Source organism: Maylandia zebra, linkage group LG13 (genome assembly GCF_041146795.1).
Source record: "Maylandia zebra isolate NMK-2024a linkage group LG13, Mzebra_GT3a, whole genome shotgun sequence".
NCBI lineage: Eukaryota > Metazoa > Chordata > Actinopteri > Cichliformes > Cichlidae > Maylandia > Maylandia zebra.
In genome coordinates, this window is record NC_135179.1 from 18,344,710 (window position 1) to 18,365,072 (window position 20,363).

The 20,363-nt window shown below is 41.3% G+C and overlaps 1 protein-coding gene across 1 annotated transcript; it reads right to left on the reverse strand.

Annotated features, from left to right (window-relative positions):
• Nucleotides 1-4,091: 4,091 nt before the first annotated feature.
• On the reverse strand, nucleotides 4,092-19,121 carry sfrp5 (secreted frizzled-related protein 5). Its single transcript, XM_014409121.3, has 3 exons — nucleotides 18,119-19,121; nucleotides 11,058-11,135; nucleotides 4,092-5,942 (listed from the first exon to the last, which is right to left on the reverse strand). The coding sequence occupies exons 1-3, from the start codon at nucleotides 18,672-18,674 to the stop codon at nucleotides 5,614-5,616; spliced, it is 963 nt and encodes a 320-aa protein (XP_014264607.1). The 5' UTR covers nucleotides 18,675-19,121; the 3' UTR covers nucleotides 4,092-5,613.
• Between the last annotated feature and the right edge of the window lie 1,242 nt (nucleotides 19,122-20,363).

The following is a 20,363-nucleotide window of genomic DNA, read 5'->3' on the forward strand; positions in this document are numbered from 1 at the left end:
CCAAGTCCCTGTCCCCTGTTTTCTTTTTCCTACGTCAGTGTTGTGTATGTGTGTGATCTGTGGATGTAATCCCTGTGCTGCAGGCTAGCTGATAGGTTGTGAATGTGATTTTATTAGTATTTTTGTGTTGGTGAGTCAGTGTGGGAGAAGCATCTCACACTTGTTCACATTCTACATTTTTGGTTAGGTTTTTTTTTAAAGTGCAAATTCAGTCAGCACTTTAGAGGAACTGCTGTTGAATGGCTCAGAAGTAGTCGGCTTCTTGTATTCTAACCAGTTTAAAATATGTGAATGTGCTTTTATTTTATGGATTTTCTATGTGCATTAGCCCTATACATTGTCATCAGATGGCATTTCTATTAAGGAGGACGAAAGAAGAAAGAAACTACTAAATGATCAGAAAGTTTCTGACAGATTGTTTTTAGCAGTCACACCTTCAAGAGTTGCAACACGTACAGGGAAAACAAAACAGATGCAGTCAGATGAGTTATCTAAAGTTATAATACACGTTTTATCTTTTTATGAAAAATGGGACCCGGTACATGTAAACACACGTGAACACCTTTAAATAATGACGCATAAATGATGAAGCGTGCAGCAAACGGAACTGGTGTGTTAGCATGAGCGAGTATGCATGTAAATAAGAACAATGCTGTGGAAAACAGACTTCTCACTGGGAGGACCACATGTAAAAAGTTTCTTTGACTTTATTAAAGGGAGAAAATGATTCATTGGCTTGCTCTAGGCCTTTTTAAACAAGTGTTCTTAGTAAATTTATGCACATGCACAAGCACACAACAAAAACATACTACGTCTTTATTGCATTTTACTGAACAAGGCAGGCCGGAGCTCTGAGACAGTGCAGTGCTTCTGTCAGAGCGCTGCTGTTTCCATTCTCTCCCTCTCTCACTCTCTTCTTCTAAATGAAAGAACAAGTCTGTGTGTCCACCCTTCCTGCAGAAAGGTGGTCTAGTGCTTCAGACCAGAAGGATGTTGGCTTACTGTCTAATGCTGTTTTAATGGTACCTTGTGTGGTGGTTAGAGGGAGGCATGCAGCACCTAATAGAAATTATTCTGACTCTCCAGGATGTTATATAATGGTCTCATTCTTTGCAGGCAGACTAGTCAAATTTGATTAACCTGTGAGCGTGTGCGTGTTCATTCATATGCTGACTGGTCTGAGAGTGGATATTTGAGTCTGCGTCATGTTTGTGTTTAAAGAATTTTAAAAACCTGAACAAATATTGAGATTATTCATAATTGTCCTGATAAATATGAGCGTATGAGACTTATTCTTGTAAATACACAATTTCAGGTGTGAATGATATTTTTCAGTACTTTCGCTTTACAGCAAGAAGGGTCCTGGTTTGAACTTGCATGTTCTCTCTGTCTGGCTTTCTCACAGTCCAAAGACATTATATTAGGGTAATTTGTGATTCTAAATTGGCCATAGGTATGAATGTGAGGGTGGGTGTAACCCACCTTTTGCCCAATGACAACTGGGACAGGCTCCAGCCCCCCTGTAACCCTAAATTGAATAAATGGTTAAGAAAATGGATGGTATTTTTGTTTTATTAAGAAAAAATGTTTCCTGTTGCCAGTTCCCAGTTCTCCAGGAGCATTTAATGTGAGTCTTTTTGTTGTCAGTTAAATTGAAGAGTGATGATTTCCATCCGAACTTTCCTGTAGCTCTCTCCCACCCTGAGTATTGGATCAATGGAGGTTTTTTCTTTCATTGCCCATAACTCAAAAGGAAATCAGATGAAGTTTAAGTAATAAACAGTTTTAGGATTACTTAAAAAAAAAAAAAGAGTCAGTACTGAACAGCCACCGACTTCACATACATTCATGCTTCGTAAGCTCATTTCCCAAATGAACGTTATCACATATGCAAAATATTTTTTCAAATGTTGAAAGAAAAAGTGGTTGTAAGTCGATCACATCCAGGTCTCTGGGTTTTGTCAAAAGAAATTAGTGAAAACTTGGGAAATCAACAGCCTAAAGAAAACAAGTGGGTGGATGCTGGAAAATGTTAAAAAATATACATGTTTTTTTTTTTTTTAAAGGAAAATCAGTTTGCAATGCACACTGTATGACAGGGTGTGAGGGGCCGTGATCTAAGATATGCTTGCACGTGTGTGCCTACAATTGACAGCCTAACAGACTACCACTATTTAACTGAAAAAAATGGTCGTGCTTATCAGGACTCTGCAATAAAAATTCTTCTATGGTGTGTATATGTGTGGGCACGCACGTGTGTGGTAATCCATTTTTTTCCACAATTTTTTTTCTGGACCCAATCAAGTGTATTTGAATGGAGGCCTCATTAGAATAAGGGATGTCAATGTAAGTTTGTCATCTTATTGCATATTCCCAACATATGTGTCTTTTGAATGGATGTGCGCATTTTCCACGTGTGTCACTGGTCACTCCCTCATCAGGCCCTCATTAACTACACAAGTGACCTTTGAGGAGCTGCTGATGGATGTCTTTGGGACTCAGCCAAGCTATCCCTTGTCTCTTTTTCCACCTTCCCTCTGCGCCTTCCCCTGCTTTAACTTACGTCTTGATTAATGAAAGCTGCTCATCATTTTCTTTGAAGGTACATTTTATCTACTGCACGTGTGCTGATTCACTTCTAAAGGAGAGGTCAACACTTTCCAACAAAGGCTTCCTCACTTCAGCTTCATGGCATTTAAACTTTTATCTCAGTCTTTAATCGGTTTTGATTAAGTTTCCAGTAAAGGAACTCTTGTCCAGCATATTTCTACCCAATATGCCTGTCCCCTCCTGTTTCTGTCATTCCACAGCCTAGAGACTGTGCTCTATTTCAACAATCACTTGGAAATAGGTCACCACTCCACTGGCATTTACGCTTGAAACAGCCTCCAAAACTCTCCACATTCCGGGAAATATGGGTGGAAGACAATAAACACTGTAAAGTGTCACAGTTGATCCGTTTTGCATTTTGGAGAACAAAGATTCCAAATCTTTTTTTTTGTAGTAAATTAGTAGTGTATGTGTCTGGAGTGTTCAAGCTATGTATGGTTTTGATAAAGTTGGTCAGTTTCATCGCAGCCTGCTGTCTATCTGTATCACCCCTTCACTCTGTCAGTAAATACTGGTGGCTTTGTTGCCCAGGCTTTGCTTAGAGTTGAGGGCCCAGTGTGGATCTGAAAGGTTTTGGAATAGAGCAGCGCAAAAATGAGATTTTACTTCTTTGTTTCCTTTTGCAAATAGAAATGAAGGTGTGTGGCAGCCCATGCGCACTTTCACGATCCTTATCCCCTGATGTTTTTGGAAAAGCTGCAGCTTATATTGGGTGTGTGTAACACTGCCTTTGGTAACCTAAAATAATCTCCAACCTGTTCCTCAAATGACCACTCGCCCCACAAGCAAGCCAGTACACATCAGCTTCCATGTTTAAATGTCCACCTTACCAGCGGAAACAAACAATCAAACAAACTGTCAGTTTGTTACCGAAACTGTTTGGGTCTCAGTGGCTAATACCCCCATTCACAAAAACGAAACAGATTTGCTTATTTTTGACTCACTTGCTTTAAATGATGTAAAACTGAGATTGTGAATCACTTGTACTAAGAGCTATACTAATAGCTCAGTCACACTATAGTAAAAATAGGATGAGAACCTATTGGTGGTTGCCCTGTTTTGTTTTTTGTTTTCACTTTCAGAGACCAATTTCAAAACCTAACACAAACTCTGGATGACCACTTTCAGTCACACAGTAATTACGAGTCCCTGGTGGAAGGAAACCTGTCTCCAAATAATTGTGGTTGGATCTGGGACTGACTGCAATCAATCTCAGGCACATTGTTGAATATTTGCAGTGTTTTTACAGCTATGTTGCAGTTAAATCACAATCCTGCAGTAGCTACGTCCCTGTTTGTGGAGAAATCTTCTTCTGTTTTAAATCTAGGAGGTTCTGGCTGGAATGTGAATTTAAATGATAAATAGACAGTGTGCTTTATGTCAAACACATCATAAGAGAATAGGATGGCCAAACCAACAAACAAAAATCCCTGTTTTTGATTTACAGCCTACAGTGAACATTGAGAAACATCAGACCAAGACATTTTCAACTTGTCAACTTTATTTTATGCTTTGACAGTTGTTGTGGTAGATTCAAAAATTTAAAAAGTGTAAATCAGAGTAGTTTCCTTTTCTATTCGCCCCATTTTATTGCATCTAATTGGCCAGTGAGAAAAGTATCTGTTTAATATGAAAAATGTTAAAAAATAAATGAAGTCGTAAAATACTGAGCATCCTCATTCAAGTGTGTTAGTTACTTACGCGCTTTTTTTTTTTTTAAACCAGTCGAACATTTTATGCAGATGATAGTCTGAAAATAATTTTTTTAGGCATGAATATACACTTTGTGGTTTATTGGTAATAAATGTGAAACATGACATTTCAAGCAGGTGTTCTTTATAAAAATTTAAAATATATTTTATTCATTAACTTTTTCTGTAAAACAAAGATCTATTTCAGTAACAGAACTACTTACAGGTTAATAGGTTAGAAAAAAAATCTCTCATTGTTACAGCAACAGTGTATTCAGGTGCTCTGTGTGTATGATTTTTTGTTTTCATACCATAGATGTTTAACTGAAGCGTTTAAAAAAAAAAAAGTACAAGAAAAGAAACATTTGAAGACTGATAGTGAAAAATAGCGAGTACAAGAGACTTATGAATCCAACATTGTTGGTTGTGTCCAGAGTCTCTCTCTCTTTCTTTCTCTTTTATTCTCCACTTGTTTTCCAGACGATGCCTTCACTGCCCTAACTTTATTCTCTTTCAAAATTAAAAAGTAAAAAATATTCAAGTTTCCCTCTTTCAGGCCACAGAAATGGTTCTGTACAAAGTCAGTGGAAGCATCAGTCAGTCTGTCTCATTCCATCAGTCTTCGTTCCCAGCATGGATAAGAAAAAAACACAAATCCCAGTTTTCTAAGCATTTAGTATTGGTCTGAATTACCTACTTTTTACAACATGCAGTTAAGTGGATCATCAATATTTCTGTGCTTTGATGTTGTTCCTTGGAGCACTGTGCCAGCGTGTGCACTGGTACATCACACAACCCACATACGTTCACTCTCTCATTGCTCTCAGCACTTTTTGCACAGAAACAAACCTTCCCATAATTTTCATTTCACTACAGCGTCGAGCGTCTTTTCTTTCCAGTAGTTAAATTTCCATTTCTTAATGCTGATGTCTAAGAAGATTGCTTTAGGATATGATTTAAGTGATTCTATAATATCAGAATAGGCAAGCATATTAATGAAGAGTACATTAGATTCCAGGATGTGAATCAATATGAAATCATTCTTATTGTCTTTTTTTTATGGAAGGGAGGGACTTGACTTATTTAAAAAGCAGTTTTCCTCTCTCCAATAATAATAATAATGATCTCTAACATCAAAGGAGAAAAGGACAACTACCTGATTCGTGTTTAGCTTCGGGGCTGGTAAAAGATTTTATAGGATCCATGACTCAGGGATGCATTAGTGAAATAACTGCTATAATCTAAGTGAAACAAAGGTTGAATCTGAAAAGCAAAGTTGTGGAAAGTTCAGCGAACACTGCAGTGAAGCAGGTCACTGGAAGACGGTGTGGTAGGTGGGGCACTGATGGGACTTCATGTATTTGATGGCGACCTTGAGCTCCTTGCTCTTCTTGTCCCACTTGTGAATGGATGTGAGAAGCAGTTGTTGGTCCACTTTGCGGCCCATGATGAGGAAGTTGGAGCCCAGGCTGTCCAGCTGGGAGCACGGACAATTGGCACCATTCTTAATGTACAAGGTCAGCTTCTTCAGGTCCTTCTTCCTCAGCACGCCCTGCTTCAGAACTTTCTTCTTCTTTTGTGCTGCAATCAGCTTCCGGTCACCCTTTTCCTTTTTCACCTCCTTGATTTTCATCTTTAGGACTAAAGGAGAAGAGAAGAAGATATTTAAATTTATTTTTATTCAGTAAAACCCTAAAGGTCTTACAGTTTTTTCTGAATGCTTAAACCCTAACTGTGATTCCTGTAGCACAATCTCTAAAACTATTCAGACTTATAGCAAAACCACTCACTGAGTTTGCAAAACTAAAAGCACAAAAACTGCTTTGCACTCAGTTTGCAATTTTGTAACACACACTTTGCAAAACTGTAGGCACAATTCACTGCACAACACTCAATTACCAAATTTCCAACACACTCCTAGCAAAAGTATACACATGTATGGCTATCATTAACACTAATTTGCCAACTGTCTGGCACACTTTCACATGTGAAAACTTTTTTAGATAATTAGTTCACTTTGCAATCAGCCTAAGCACTATAATACAGGTAAGCTCTGTGTGCGGAGTACAATGGAGGGAGCAGGAAGAGTGAGAAGTAGAGGAGGCCGAGGAAGAGGACGTGGAGGTGAAGAAGTAGGATGAAGAGGACGACAAGGACAAGGAGGAGCAAGAGGAAGACGAGGAGGGGGGAGAGGAAGATGAGGAGGGGGGAGAGGAAGGGTAGGAAGAGTAAGAAATAGAATTGCTGATGACATCAGAGCTACAATAGTGAACCATGTAATCAACCGTGGAATGACCCTGAGGGTAGCTGGCCAACGGGTCCAGCCTAACTCGAGCCGCTACACTGTAGCAAGTACCATAAGGACATCTTGAAATGAGAATCGGTTAGTACAGTCACTTCGCACAAAGATTTGTAGCACTGCCATATGCCAATGAGAAACACACCAATACCATTGATGTGAAAATACTGAAATTGTTACTTTAGAGAATTGCTAGATGACCAGATGCTGGGGGCAGAGGAAGCATGTTCACTGCAGACCAAGTAACCCATATAGTCATTACAGTTTTTTCTGATTGCTTAAGCACATTTTTTGTAACTATTGGCTAATTTTGCAAAACTCTACACACAAATAAGAAAACCTGTCACCCAATCATCAAAACATTGTAGTTCTCTTGCAAAAGCAAACACAGCTAGATTAACTCTTCACACCTTCATAAAAATGGTGTTTCCGTATCAAACAGTACACACAAGCCATCATCTACTAAGCACACAATGCGCCAACTGCACACTGATGGTATGAATACAAAACACATCTGGCTTTTGCTTTCTCTGTGCACAAGGTAGGCTATGTCAGTTTGAGCTCATACTTCTGTCATAGATCCATAAGCATAGAGGGATCCAAACTTCAAGTACTGCTGTTTATTCAAACACATCAAAACAAACACAAGTGTTCATTTCCAAGTATAGGATTATTTGCAATCGCCATAATGACTATATGGGTTACTTGGTCTGCAGTGAACATGCTTCCTCTTGCTCCTCCTTGTCCTTGTCGTCCTCTTCATCCTACTTCTTCACCTCCACGTCCTCTTCCTCGGCCTCCTCTACTTCTCACTCTTCCTGCTCCCTCCATTGTACTCCGCACACAGAGCTTACCTGTATTATAGTGCTTAGGCTGATTGCAAAGTGAACTAATTATCTAAAAAAGTTTTCACATGTGAAAGTGTGCCAGACAGTTGGCAAATTAGTGTTAATGATAGCCATACATGTGTATACTTTTGCTAGGAGTGTGTTGGAAATTTGGTAATTGAGTGTTGTGCAGTGAATTGTGCCTACAGTTTTGCAAAGTGTGTGTTACAAAATTGCAAACTGAGTGCAAAGCAGTTTTTGTGCTTTTAGTTTTGCAGACTCAGTGAGTGGTTTTGCTATAAGTCTGAATAGTTTTAGAGATTGTGCTACAGGAATCACAGTTAGGGTTTAAGCATTCAGAAAAAACTGTATGGCGATTGCAAATAATCCTATACTTGGAAATAAACACTTGTGTTTGTTTTGATGTGTTTGAATAAACACCAGTACTTGAAGTTTGGATCCCTCTATGCTTATGGATCTATGACAGAAGTATGAGCTCAAACTGACATAGCCTACCTTGTGCACAGAGAAAGCAAAGGCCAGATGTGTTTTGTATTCATACCATCAGTGTGCAGTTGGCGCATTGTGTGCTTAGTAGATGATGGCTTGTGTGTACTGTTTGATACGGAAACACCATTTTTACAAAGGTGTGAAGAGTTAGTCTAGCTGTGTTTGCTTTTGCAAGAGAACTACAATGTTTTGATTATTGGGTGACAGGTTTTCTTATTTGTGTGAAGAGTTTTGCAAAATTAGCCAATAGTTACAAAAAATGTGCTTAAGCAATCAGAAAAAACTGTAAGCAGCTGTGGTATTTTTTTTTAACTTCTGGAAGTCTAGTACTGAGCTCTGTACTGTTCTAAAGCAGTAGCTATTTTACACCTCCCCCGAGTATCATCATTTAGACTTTCCTGAGCAGTGTGCAAAAACTGCATCCTTGTGAATGTCTGACTCGGGAAAAACTCCACAGTCCAACATCTTTTTGGAATTTGGTGTACATATTTTGGCAATATAAATCACAAGTCTTCTCTTTGTTGTTGTCGGGCTATTCCTGAGCAAAAATCATCTTAAATGATTTTGCTTTCAAGTCTCAGACAAAGTCAGATTTATAGTGAGGTTCAGGGCAACATCCATAAGTCTAAAAAACTGCTTGCAGCATAAGATTAATATTGCTACATGGAATCATTATCATCTGTTGTCATTCTGCCCTGCCTGTGTCATTGTTTACACACTTGCAGTGCAGTGTTTTGCGACCAGCTGTGTATTTTTAGGCAAAACATATGTAGAACAGAGAACCTCTGTGCACAGTTTTATTACATGTAGGATCTGGTTACAGCAAACTCAAAGTTTATCAGCCTAATGAAGTACTGACTTGAATCTCCCATTGCACCTTCTGTTTATAAGTTCATATTTTTATATGCGAGAGATTAAAATTGAACTGCCAAACATTCAAAAGAGGAATTCTCTGGGTGAGAATTTTGACAGGTGAAATTAATCACGGGTCGGGCAAAGGTGTGGGGTCGGTATGAAGCATCGCTATGTACCCCGGCCTGCTGGAAGATCGCCATTTCACTTCTCGCCTGCTTGTCTATGGTTGCATAAACATCCCTCGGTACGCTCAGATAGGTATACAGTACATGTGAAGTGATAGCGTGTTCAAAAAGGAATGCGTGCATTGAGTTGCCCCTTGTTCACATCCTGTTTCACATCCAGCTCCTTCGCCGCGAGTATGTTTATGCGCTGTATTTGCCTGCCTACATGCCTGAGCCGCGTGTGTTTTTGTGAAAGACTGCATTCATGTGTATGTACGGCGTGTGTTCAGTAAAGGTACGGAGGATAATTCATCTCCCTCTGCTTCACTTTAAATGCCCACCTGTAATCAGTCATATTTAGTCATAAGTGATGCAGTGGGGCCCTCTGTGCGGCCTGGCCAGCATCTTTGTGACAAGCTGTGCCCACGTCTTTATACAAAGTCGCTCTCTTTAAAGTGAGCAGAGGAGGGCGTAGAGGTAGAAGCAGCTGGAAAGAGAGGGAGTGAGGAGTGTGCCATCGTTTTGAGGAGAAACAGGTTTTCTTCAAACTGAAGCAAGCAATCTACTTTAACAACAAGGTGTCGGCTAAACAAGACTCTTGTCATTTGTACAGCAGCTGGATAGTGCAGTAAGAAACGTCATGAGATCGTCCATGAAAAGCAGACCGTAGCAAAAACAGTGTCCAAAGATGAATAGGTAGCAGCATTCATGGGGTATGAGCTCAAGCTCTCGCACTACAGAATAACATTGTAGAGTTGTTCCTTCCTTGATCTCCAAATCCATATGTCACACTTATCTTTTCGACGCATTCCCTTGTGTCCTCCAGCCACATAAAGGCTGAGCCAATAAAACGTCTTTCTGCGGCTATCTGCAATCATGTTTCATATTAATGAACAGAAAGAATCTGTGTTTTCCTTTATGATCCCTGAAGCAACCTCATGTTAAAAGATTGAGATATATAATCCTGCAATTAATCAGACAAATAAATATCCCTGATTTGGTAACGTCACGATGAATTACAGGAGACGTGTCTGCGTTTTGGTTGCGGCTCAGAGAGTCAGGAAGGTGCGCACGGACGCGTTTTGTTGTTGTTGGATGTGGTTTTATCATTTATTATGGGTCATGCTCTGTATATTCTGGCTCTTTTGTACATGTGGTTATTTTGTAAAACTGTTTTATACTGCAGGCATCTCCTCTGCGGGAAACATGAAATATGCAGAGAAAAAAATGATCCTGGCCACACATGCTTTTGTAATTTCACAACTTTTTGTCACCCTTCCTCATTTGGTGCTTAACGTGTTTGGAACAGAGCAAATAGACAGCAGTTTATCATTAACTGTAAACACTGTAAACAATTCAGCTGCTGTGATGAACTCAAATAACAGAATATTTATATAATTATACTCTGGCATCATCTTAAGGTCATTACTATTGTGAAACACGAAGGTTGGAAAGTGGAAAGTTTGAAATTGGGGCTAAGAAAAGAAGTCATTTATCAGCTCATGTGAAGAAAAAGCCGATTCTAGCAGCGAAATTAACGCGAAACGGCTGCAATAAAGATTTAATCGAAGGGAGGATCAGAAGTGAGAAACAGGGATGTGCAGGTGAGATTCTCTGTGTGGTTGCACATGCTTTTTAATTCATAATCAAAGGAAAATAGCGTAAATACCAGTTAATCTTCATATTATGTAACCACTGACAGCTCAAAGTTAAGCTTTCGTTTTAGGTGATTTTGCTATTTTGCTATAACTTTATGCCCATGGCATTTATGTTGATGGGAGTTTTTAAGGACACAGTGCTTTGACTTTTTAGTTTGTTATTACAACTTTTCAACACAATATTAAAACACAGATTTTATTATTACGTCATGAAACTTGTAAATCCAAATCAACACCGTGGTGAAATGTTTTGCTTGCACTCTTGTACTTGGCTGACTGTTGTACACAAAGCAATTGCACTTTTCTGCTGTGTTGTCAGTCTCTCGCAAACTCCAGTTTACCAGACTGCAGATAGGTAAGAAAGTTTCCATAACAGTGCTGTATGCTAGTGACCGTTTGTATCCATAGTCAGGTACTATGTTTTTCAGTTTTTTACTACTTACCAAAGTCACTTGCACAGTAATGCTCCATGATGTTGTCTTTCTTCAGCTCATTGTCACACGGTGGGCACACCTTTGACACTGAGGGGAAAAAAAGAAGGAAGAAGAATTTGTCGTCACCTGTATTCAATCTCGTTTCATTTGGTGCTTTTAAAACCAGATTAGCTCATATCTAACGGCAGCGTTGAGGTCAAGTGCAGTGAGCAAAACCAAAGTTGTGTCAGTATGAAATCGTTAAGCCCTGAGCACTTCTGAGGCACTTATTTGCCCCCCCCCCTTGTCAGAGACTATTTGCTGCTGAGTGAACGCAGAGTCCAGTAGGCTGACTGATGTTTGCCCTGCAATTACACTGGAGAAAATGTTTTTATTCTGGCCCGTTGTATATTTTGGTGGCGCAGGCGTGGTCTCGGCTGTTCAGAAAGGTAAACGGTGCGGCGGGAGCTGCTGAACATGGTGAAAAGTGATTCAGTACACAGACGCAGCCATCACTTAGGCCACACAGCAACCGCACATTGTGAAAGAGCGAGGGGGAAACCAAAGCAACAAGTTCAGTTTATTTTTAACTCAAAATTTACGGTCATGCATGCTTTACTCAAGAGCGTGTTTGGCCTGTCTAACTTTGATATGGGACTTTGTGATTGTTGTTGTTGTTGTCTGCCCACACAGTTGAGACAGAGCACATGAGGGAAGAAATACAAGCCCTGCATAAAATCCTTTTTATGTATTTTTTGCATGTTCCCATACTTTTATATTTATATAGCTGAAATGGACAAATAAGGCCTTGCCATTCAATTAATAGGATTTATAAAACGTCAGAGACTTCTCTGACACACGCATACACGAAAACGCACCACCTTGTAATTTTCCCCTCGATATGAAACATCATCAAAACAATTACTGCTTCGATTCCATGTATTTTCAGAGTATTTCCAGCTCTACACATCTAATATCAGGCCACTCATCCACCAAACAGAGCCGCAAGCCAAGAGAGCAAAAAAAAAAAAAAAAGTATAATATTAGAAAGGGCCACAGAGAGAAGGATGTGGTATAGAAGCATTGCCCTGACAACATACCTATACACCTAGGGGATAAATTTGACAACATGAAGGGAAAACAGTGCAGAACTTTTGCTGAGTTGGCAGCCTTTTTTTTCTCGAGATAACTGCTTATAGGAGAGTTTAGTTTTTCTGACATTCCCTCATTGCAAGATCCAAAATATGTTATTCCCCCACTCCCTGAGTTCCCTGTGCTTTCTCTTTCCTTCTGTGTCTCCCACTTTCCAGAAACACACCTATGCAAAACGACACGCCTCTCCTTGCACTGTGCAGGCCCTGGGTTAAAAGTCAGGGTTCAGAGGTTATCACCTCAGCCCAAACCTCAGCGTCTGGCCAGATAATGAGATGGGTCAAAGTTTAACATGCTTCGCTGCTTGGGTCATGGGGAGGTGAACCCCCTAACCACCAGTGAGTGTATGCATGTGTGTGTCTGCCTATGTGTGTGTTGGAGGTAGCTGAGCCATGTTCTTGTAGAGCAACTGCCAGTTTTTTCTCCTCTGAGGGTTCCCATGCTTTCATAGGCAGGAGACCTGTGAGGCCTGCAAGGTCAGGCTTCTAATTGTTTGGTGCTGACATGCAGACTGGGACAGAAGCATGGAAAAACACACACACAGAAACACACACACACAGAACAAGAGACAACAAAACTTCTCTGGATTTGTCCGTCTTGAATGGTTCCCTTGAAGCCGTTCGGTCTTATTCAGACTCGGTGGTAATTCATTCTGGTTTCACAGGGGTGGTATTTTGGCAGAAGGCCCGGTTGCGCTGATGCCAGAGCATGTGTCAGGAGAAAGCAGTCCCTCCATGAAACTTAGTTGAGCTTGGACCGAAAACCAGCGTTTGGATGGCGCTTAGAAATCACTTAAGGGACGACTGCCCTCATCGTCGGTCTCTGTCGAGGGAATCACCGTCATGTTCTGATGGGAATCACTGCTGCGTGGCTTGGTACTTTTTTTCCTGGACACATTTCTGCTCAGTAAATATTTTGACTTTGAGCTCATTAATATATTTTTTGCCATCATCTCAAAGCAGCTGAAGAATTTTTTACCATGCGATTAAATTGTGAAAATCTTGCTCTCACTCTGGTTGACTTTGGACTTGACCACCTCTTGTGTGCTACTTTTGGCATTTACCTACTGGGTTACAAACTTAATTACAGAAATTTTAATGTTCCAATTTATTATGACAAATGTTACTGTCTTACAGAGCTTACAGAACCTGTGGAGGATGAGGAGGTTGGGAGTTGATGATTGAGGATAAGAGGAAAGGGATAATGGGAATGGGGTGAGTAGGGAGGAGGTCTTGTGGAAGGCCCTGCTGTTAATCTTTAAACAGCAAGCCAGGGTGGAAATGGTGCACAGCAAGAGGGGGAAACTTCTCCAAAACTTCACTTACTCATAGCTCCGAGGTTAATAACATTTCAGTCTTTCTGCAGTGTCTTTTGTCTATAAAGAAATCTCCAAGAAAAACCTATTAAACTTATGAACGTGAAAACTCATTTGCAAAATAAATTTGGAATACAAAGCAGTGGCACCGTGTACCACTGCAAAGGAATATCTGTTCTCTTTAATGACATAGTCATTCTTATTTTGTTTTACTTAGCTTAGGAAATTGCTTTCTGGCATGAAATTTATTGGGCAACAACACAAATCATCGTGTCTGTTCACAGTGAATTCCTAATAGACACCGCTTGTCATCACATGATATTTAACAATCTAATTAACTTACTTTAAACATGCAGCTGAAATCACAAACACTACAAATCATATTTTATGTTTGTTTCATTTGACTGATTCGCTTGGAATCATTTTTATAGTTGGGTAAAAATGCAAGAGGTTACATGCCGCCGCTGCCTCTTTCTCTTATGCGCACTTTTGAATAAACACAAACACGTGTCTTCACACATCTGACGACCACATCTAACAGCACCGTCATCTGGTTCTCTGACATTTCTTGTACCTTATTGCTCGTTGCCCGAGCTTCACAGCGACTTTTATAAGAAGAATGTGCGCCGGTCACTATCTCATGCCTCATTTGGGTCTTTTAAGTCATGAGCAGCAGCACTTATGACATAAAATGGTACAATCCCGGAGATGAAATTCAGCGTGATTTACATCGGAGAGCCAAACATCTGTTGAAATGCGGGGCGAAGGAGGACTAAAGCATGACTCGAGGAACCCACGGGGCCCCTAAAACACAGCATGCTCCTTGCATCTGTAGGAAGCCTACACAGAAGAGAAAATACATCCTCATAACGCCTCGGCAGCGCTCCATACCCAGAGCATTGGATCATATTTTCCTTTTCATATAGTAACCAAGTTCATATGAGCAGTGACTGTTGTGCTGCTGGGGTCCTGACAGTGCTGCCTGTCTCCTTTAATGTGGTTGTAAATCACACTAGTCACATTTCATCACAGATTTCAGCAAGGACAGACCTTTCCTCCCATGCAATTTCACTGAACATATGTACATATCTTGAGTGTTCATTTCTGGTGCAAACATGCAAACTAAGTTAAGAAACAAAACTAAGAAACAAAACCAGAATCCAGTCTGTGATAATCATGCCTACTGATTTACAGATGCTGACAGCAGCTAAAAGTGGCATCATTAAAACAATGAGGTGTAGTTGATGGTGTGGCATTAATTGTTCCCTGTCTGACAGACTGAGCTCGGCTGGCCTTTTCCGCTCCCGGGATGCCTGGGCCCTCTTTTGTCAGCAGTCAGCTTGTCTTCTGTGGTATAATATACAGACTTGTATTTCACATAATCACACCCCTTGGGCTCTTCTCACACACACACACACACACACACACACACACACACACACACACACACACACACACACACACACACACACACACACACACACACGTAAAGGCACAAGTGCCAGCACAAAACCTGAGCTCAGGTGGTGGTGAGTTTCTGCCAGTTTTGGCTGTGACACAGAGGTGGAAAGTGAATCTTGCTCTGTACTGTTAGTTTCCACAAGAGTCCTCGAACCGTGCTATATCATGTAATTGCAGAATAGCTCAGATAGCATCGGGGCCTCCCGGACTGGGAGATCAGCGAGTAAAGCTATACTAATTCTTGTGATTGATCCAACTCCCAAAGATTCACCTTGATTACCACAAGATTCTTCATGCGATCCCGTGTAAAGAAAATCGTCAGTGTCCTCCAGTGACATAGAAGCTTCCCGGGAAACTCACTTCTAAGAGCTCTTAGCTGAAATTCCTTTTTATTATTGCTGGCTGTGTTTTCATGTGTGTGTGTGTGTGTGTGTGTGTGTGTGTGTGTGTGTGTGTGTGTGTGTGTGTGTGTGTGTGTGTGTGTGTGTGTGTGTGTGTGTGTGTGTGCGGGTGTGCATCGGTGCGGAATTAGAAGCCAAAAGCTTGTCCTCGGGATGGCCTCATCGGCACATCTGAGAATCTCTGGTTCTTAGCGAAATGTCAGTGGCTGAGCCTCCGGGCTAGAAGTGATATGGGTTCACTCTCAGTGTGAAACACTCACAAGAATACACGCACATGCACACGCCTAAAAAAGCACACACCCAAATTTAACTTTACCGTTATTTCATTTTTGTTTTTGAGTGTCATTTTATTCTTTAAAAATTAAAATCAGCATATTTTTTCTTATGTTCTTTGTATGTAAAATTTCCTAACACTAAAAATCCTTATTTCCACTGATTCTTAAGGACCCTCTGTAATCTATCCTCCTCTGATCATTATTTGAATAGATGGGATCAACAAACAGTTGGCTGTTTGGGGAGGTGGCAGATGAACGTCAAGCCGCCTCCTTCTCAAAGTGCATGTAGAAGAATGAATTATAACTCCGCAAACCAAAATGTCACATACTTGATACGAGTCCTACAAAAACAGAACGGCCATTTTCCATAATGGAAAAAGTCAGAACTGCATTAATTCACCCAAGAATCTTCCACTGGTCTTTTTCCCACTGCATTTTGCAAATCAGATTAGATACTTAGATGTCAGTATGCTGTGACCATTATTGATAAAAAGGAAAGATATGTCACACAACTGACTGACATTGTTTTTGTAATGATTGGTTTTCAGCGCTTTAGGAAATGTGTTTATCTGTCAAAGAACGTCTCAAGTAACAGAAAGGACATTTCAAGTGAAAAAAAGACCTTTACACCATAAACGAAAGAAGATGAAAAATGAGATTAAACGGTTGAAAGCAAATCGTAAAGTAATGTGAGCAATATGGCAATGACCATTTTATTTATATAGCATTTTTCAGCACGTACAAACTCAGTGTCCTTAACATAAAAGATAAATTAAGGCTTAGTTTGTAAAAATAAAATAAAAAAAAAAATTTAAAGAGGGTTTTTGATTTTGGACACAGTTTTAATTGACTTTGGCTCAACAGGCACCTGCCCCCACCACCAACCCACACACAACCACAGTAACTGAAAGCACCTTCAGCACACTTAGATCTAATTCTAGGAATAGTTAAGAGATCTGCACCGTTTTCTAAACCGGATCTAAACCGTTTTCTTCAGGTTCTCATTGAAAGCAGAGGCAAACACTTCTTATGCTGCAGGAAGCAGCTTTTCTCCTCTTTTATTCGCTGTGTGCCTGTCTTTACTCTCCTGCTTCCCTCTCCTTTCACTCCTCTTCATTCTGCTCTCTCAGGGACAATCAGACTTTAGCGATTCCCATTCTCTGCCTGCGTCTCTTGTCCTGTCATGTCGACTAATTAGTGGGAACTCAGTAATTGGCCTTCTAGCTAATTGGCCTGCTGGCTGCCAGACCCAACAATGGCTGAGCAGACTGGGACACAGTGGGGACTGTCCCCCTCCACTGTCTAAAGACTCTCATCAACTCCCTCTCTCTCCCTCTCAGCGCTGACTGCTTTTGTGAAGAGGCTGCTTAAGTAGTTGTGCTTCTCACACACATGCACACACACACATACACACAGGCATTTGCACACCTCTTTGGATTTAGTTCCCACTCAGTCCCACTATTCACAATTGATACTCTTACTCATTGCTTGTGAAGAATAATATATTCTCCTATTTTTGTGAATCAAATTACTCTCAGAAACCCTTGATAAAGATTTGTCCTTTGTTTCATCCAGCTAAGGTTAATTTAGTAATTTGACTCTGTGCAAACCATGAAATAAAACATAATTCACTCTTTGACTGTTTCGCTGTAGATGGATGACTACTGATAAGGGTGTGTGTCCATGCATGTGCCTCTGTGTAACTTTCAGTTAATACCCCCACAGTCCATCTATCTTAACTCAATGCGCGATCTGGCTGCTGGAGTCTCCAAGTCTCCTGGCTCTCTTGGTCTGTCTCCGTGCCTCCCTGAGGCATATGTAGATGGCCAGAGCCATCCTCAACTGTCCACTTAGGACTTTCCCCTGCAGCATCTTCCTGCTCCCGTCTCTTTCGCTGACCTCCTTTGGCTAGTTTTCCACTTAATCTCTTGTCTGTCATTGTGGAAATGTATGGAAGCCATCTGATTCTCTCATCCTCACAGTTTACAGACTCTCAGTGTATCCGATTGCAAGGACTTGAACGATCATTTGCTAAAGTGATATTATGAAAATAATGAAAAATTCAGAACTTTATCTCTTCGTTTACTTTCTGCTGAGTTTTTCATCTCAGCGCCTGCGTCTGCAAAACACAACATATTTTTCGGGGCAACTTTTCCTTCTGTCGAATTTAAAACATATGCGCATTCATATATCTCTTGTTTTCAACTAGATCTTATCAAATATACCAGGACAGAATATTTAAACACTGCTTTTTATTTTAAAAAATCTCAAAGATTTATTAAATGAGTATTTATTGAATTATTAAATCTTTCTAAAGAGATATTTACATTTTGTGGAAATCACCAGATTATCTTTTTGCTGCTGGAAAAGCTGTAATTTTAACCAGTAGCCTCTTCAGTAGTTATGCAAATTAAAATTGGTTATGATTTCATTGACATTTCTCTTCACTGTATTTTGCATAAGCATGCATGAATGAAGGTGGCCTACCTGGTGGCTGGGTCGCATGGTTCCCGGTGAACTGCATGGGGATGCACAGGTCGTTATCAATGGGGAACTTGTCGCAGGTCAGCATCTCCGGCCAGGGAAAGCCGTAGGTCTCCATCACCGGAGCACAGCTGTCCCTAACAGCCTCGCACAGTGAGCGGCAAGGGTAGATGGGCCTGTCTAGGCACACTGGTGCAAACAGTGAGCACAGGAAGACCTGCGTATCAGCATGGCACCGTTTGGCCAGGAGGGGCACCCAACTGCCTGCCTGCTGCTTAACTTCGGGCATGGTCTCATGGTCCAGGAGGTTGGGCAGCCTCATCTTCTTGTAGCCCACATTGTGGCACAGGCGCAGGTCAGCTGGTATGTCCAGACACTGGGGCTGCTTGGTGTAGAAGCGGCCATTGTGGAAGTTGTCCGACTGCCAGCTGTAGTAGTCATACTCATCTGCGGCCGAGACGGTAAGGAGGAGGAGGAGGGAGAAGGGCGACAGGCCCAGTGCCAAGCTGAAGGAGCCCTGGGTCAATGCCCACCTGGGGCTCTTTTGTCCGTTTGCCATGCCTCTACGAGTTCAGACCAACAATTCAAGAAGGTTATATCCAAAGTCTCCAAAGTAACTCAGTGAAGACAAAATGCAAGGAGAAGAGAGAAACAAGGGGGGGCAGGCGTGAAAGCTGTAATCCCTTTTTTTCTCCTGAGTATGAACGCAGCGGATTGAAAACAAAAGTGTTTAATTCCCTTCTTCCCTGGAGAGTCGACCCTCTAAGCCTCCCTGAAACACCTCCCTGTGTGTGTGTGTGTATGTGCCTCAGGTAGTGGAGTGGGGAGGCAGCAGTCAGGGAAGAGTGAGCTTACAAGTAGGACTTCTTACTTTTCCTAACTTTCCCTGTTCACAGTTTCTCACTTTCTTTCCCTGGTGCTCTCCTAGAACTGCCTCCAGCTCTCTCCTGCTCTCTGTCTATCAGTCTGTAATGAGGAGTACCTAGGTTTTAAGAGGCAGTGGTAGCTGCTCTCGTCTGCTGCCTGCCCCCTAGCAGGCGTCCAGACCATTCACCTTCCTACTGGCCTCCCCTGGACTCACTCAGAACAGCTCCAGCCAATCACAACCCCAGGGGGAGGCTCCCACTGGCCCTCAGGACACTCCTTCTGCCCCTTATTTTCACCAAAAGCCCTCCTCCAGAAGAGCTTAACGGGAAAGAAAGAGAGAGCAGCCTGTGGCAAGTTTCTACAGCTGCATTTTTATATTGATCTCTCGAATATGCACACGATTCTTTAGTTGGAAACACACCCAGAAGACACTGCCATCCTCTTACTCATGTTGCTTTTGTGATGGATTTCTAAACTCTTTAGCCCACTTCCATTTACTTGTGAGAGACAGACTCTACGGGCTCCCTGCAGATTGCTCCACGTGTAACAAAGGATGCATGCTTGCAATTCAAGCACGCTCACTTCATTAGCTCAAAACAGTCTGGCAGCAGCTTTGGCTGGCATCAGCAGTGAGAAAACTTACAAGTGCGCACATTCACATGCATAACTGTAAACGTGAGAGATGCAGGAGGAGAATATGAATGAAGTTGAGGGGGGAAAGGGCATCAGCATGGGAGAAGTGAGGTTACTGAGTTGTGCAACTACAGGTGGCTAGGTGGTTTATCCGCGCCAAGGGAGTTATGCTAATGTGTATGTTGGCTGTGAAAAGAGGCACGCTGCATATCTGTCTCTTTCTATCAGTGCCACTGACACAGTGAGGGCCTTCATCTTTGGAGCAAACTCCCTAGAAGGGTCACATTCAGATTCAAAAGCCTGTAGCATTGTGAACAGGATGTGGGATCAGTGGCTCACTTGGAGGGTGTTCCTGCATTTGCTATTTGATCTGCGTCACGCATTAATGCTTTTCCTCACGTGAATAGACTGTAAATGCAGGCCAATACAAATGATTTTAAAGTGACTGTTTTCTGTACTATATCAAGACATATGTGGATTGTGAAGACACCATATAGATCATCCTGCAGCTGGATTGTGGAGAGACTAAGACGAAGTAAACAAACTGTATGTGGCAGTACAAACAAGGGGACCGGGAAAGTGCGTGCATGTGTGTTTTGCAAACAGCTGGTGGTGTACTTGGATGGGAATCAGGAACAGTATTGTTCTGCGCCTGTAGGGTGGAAGATAAAATTCCAGAAACAGCAGTGAGTCCGTAGAATCTAATTCAATAAGATGATATGAAATCATGTTTTAATAACAGTTAACC

Excerpts from the sequence above, each read along its gene's own strand:
- sfrp5 (XM_014409121.3), bottom strand. The coding sequence starts at position 18,674 with ATGGCAAACGGACAAAAGAGCCCCAGGTGGGCATTGACCCAGGGCTCC. Across the intron at positions 11,136-18,118 it reads CCATGCGACCCAGCCACCAG|TGTCAAAGGTGTGCCCACCG; the intron begins GTAGGCCACCTT and ends TTTTCCCCTCAG. Across the intron at positions 5,943-11,057 it reads TTACTGTGCAAGTGACTTTG|TCCTAAAGATGAAAATCAAG; the intron begins GTAAGTAGTAAA and ends CTTCTCCTTTAG.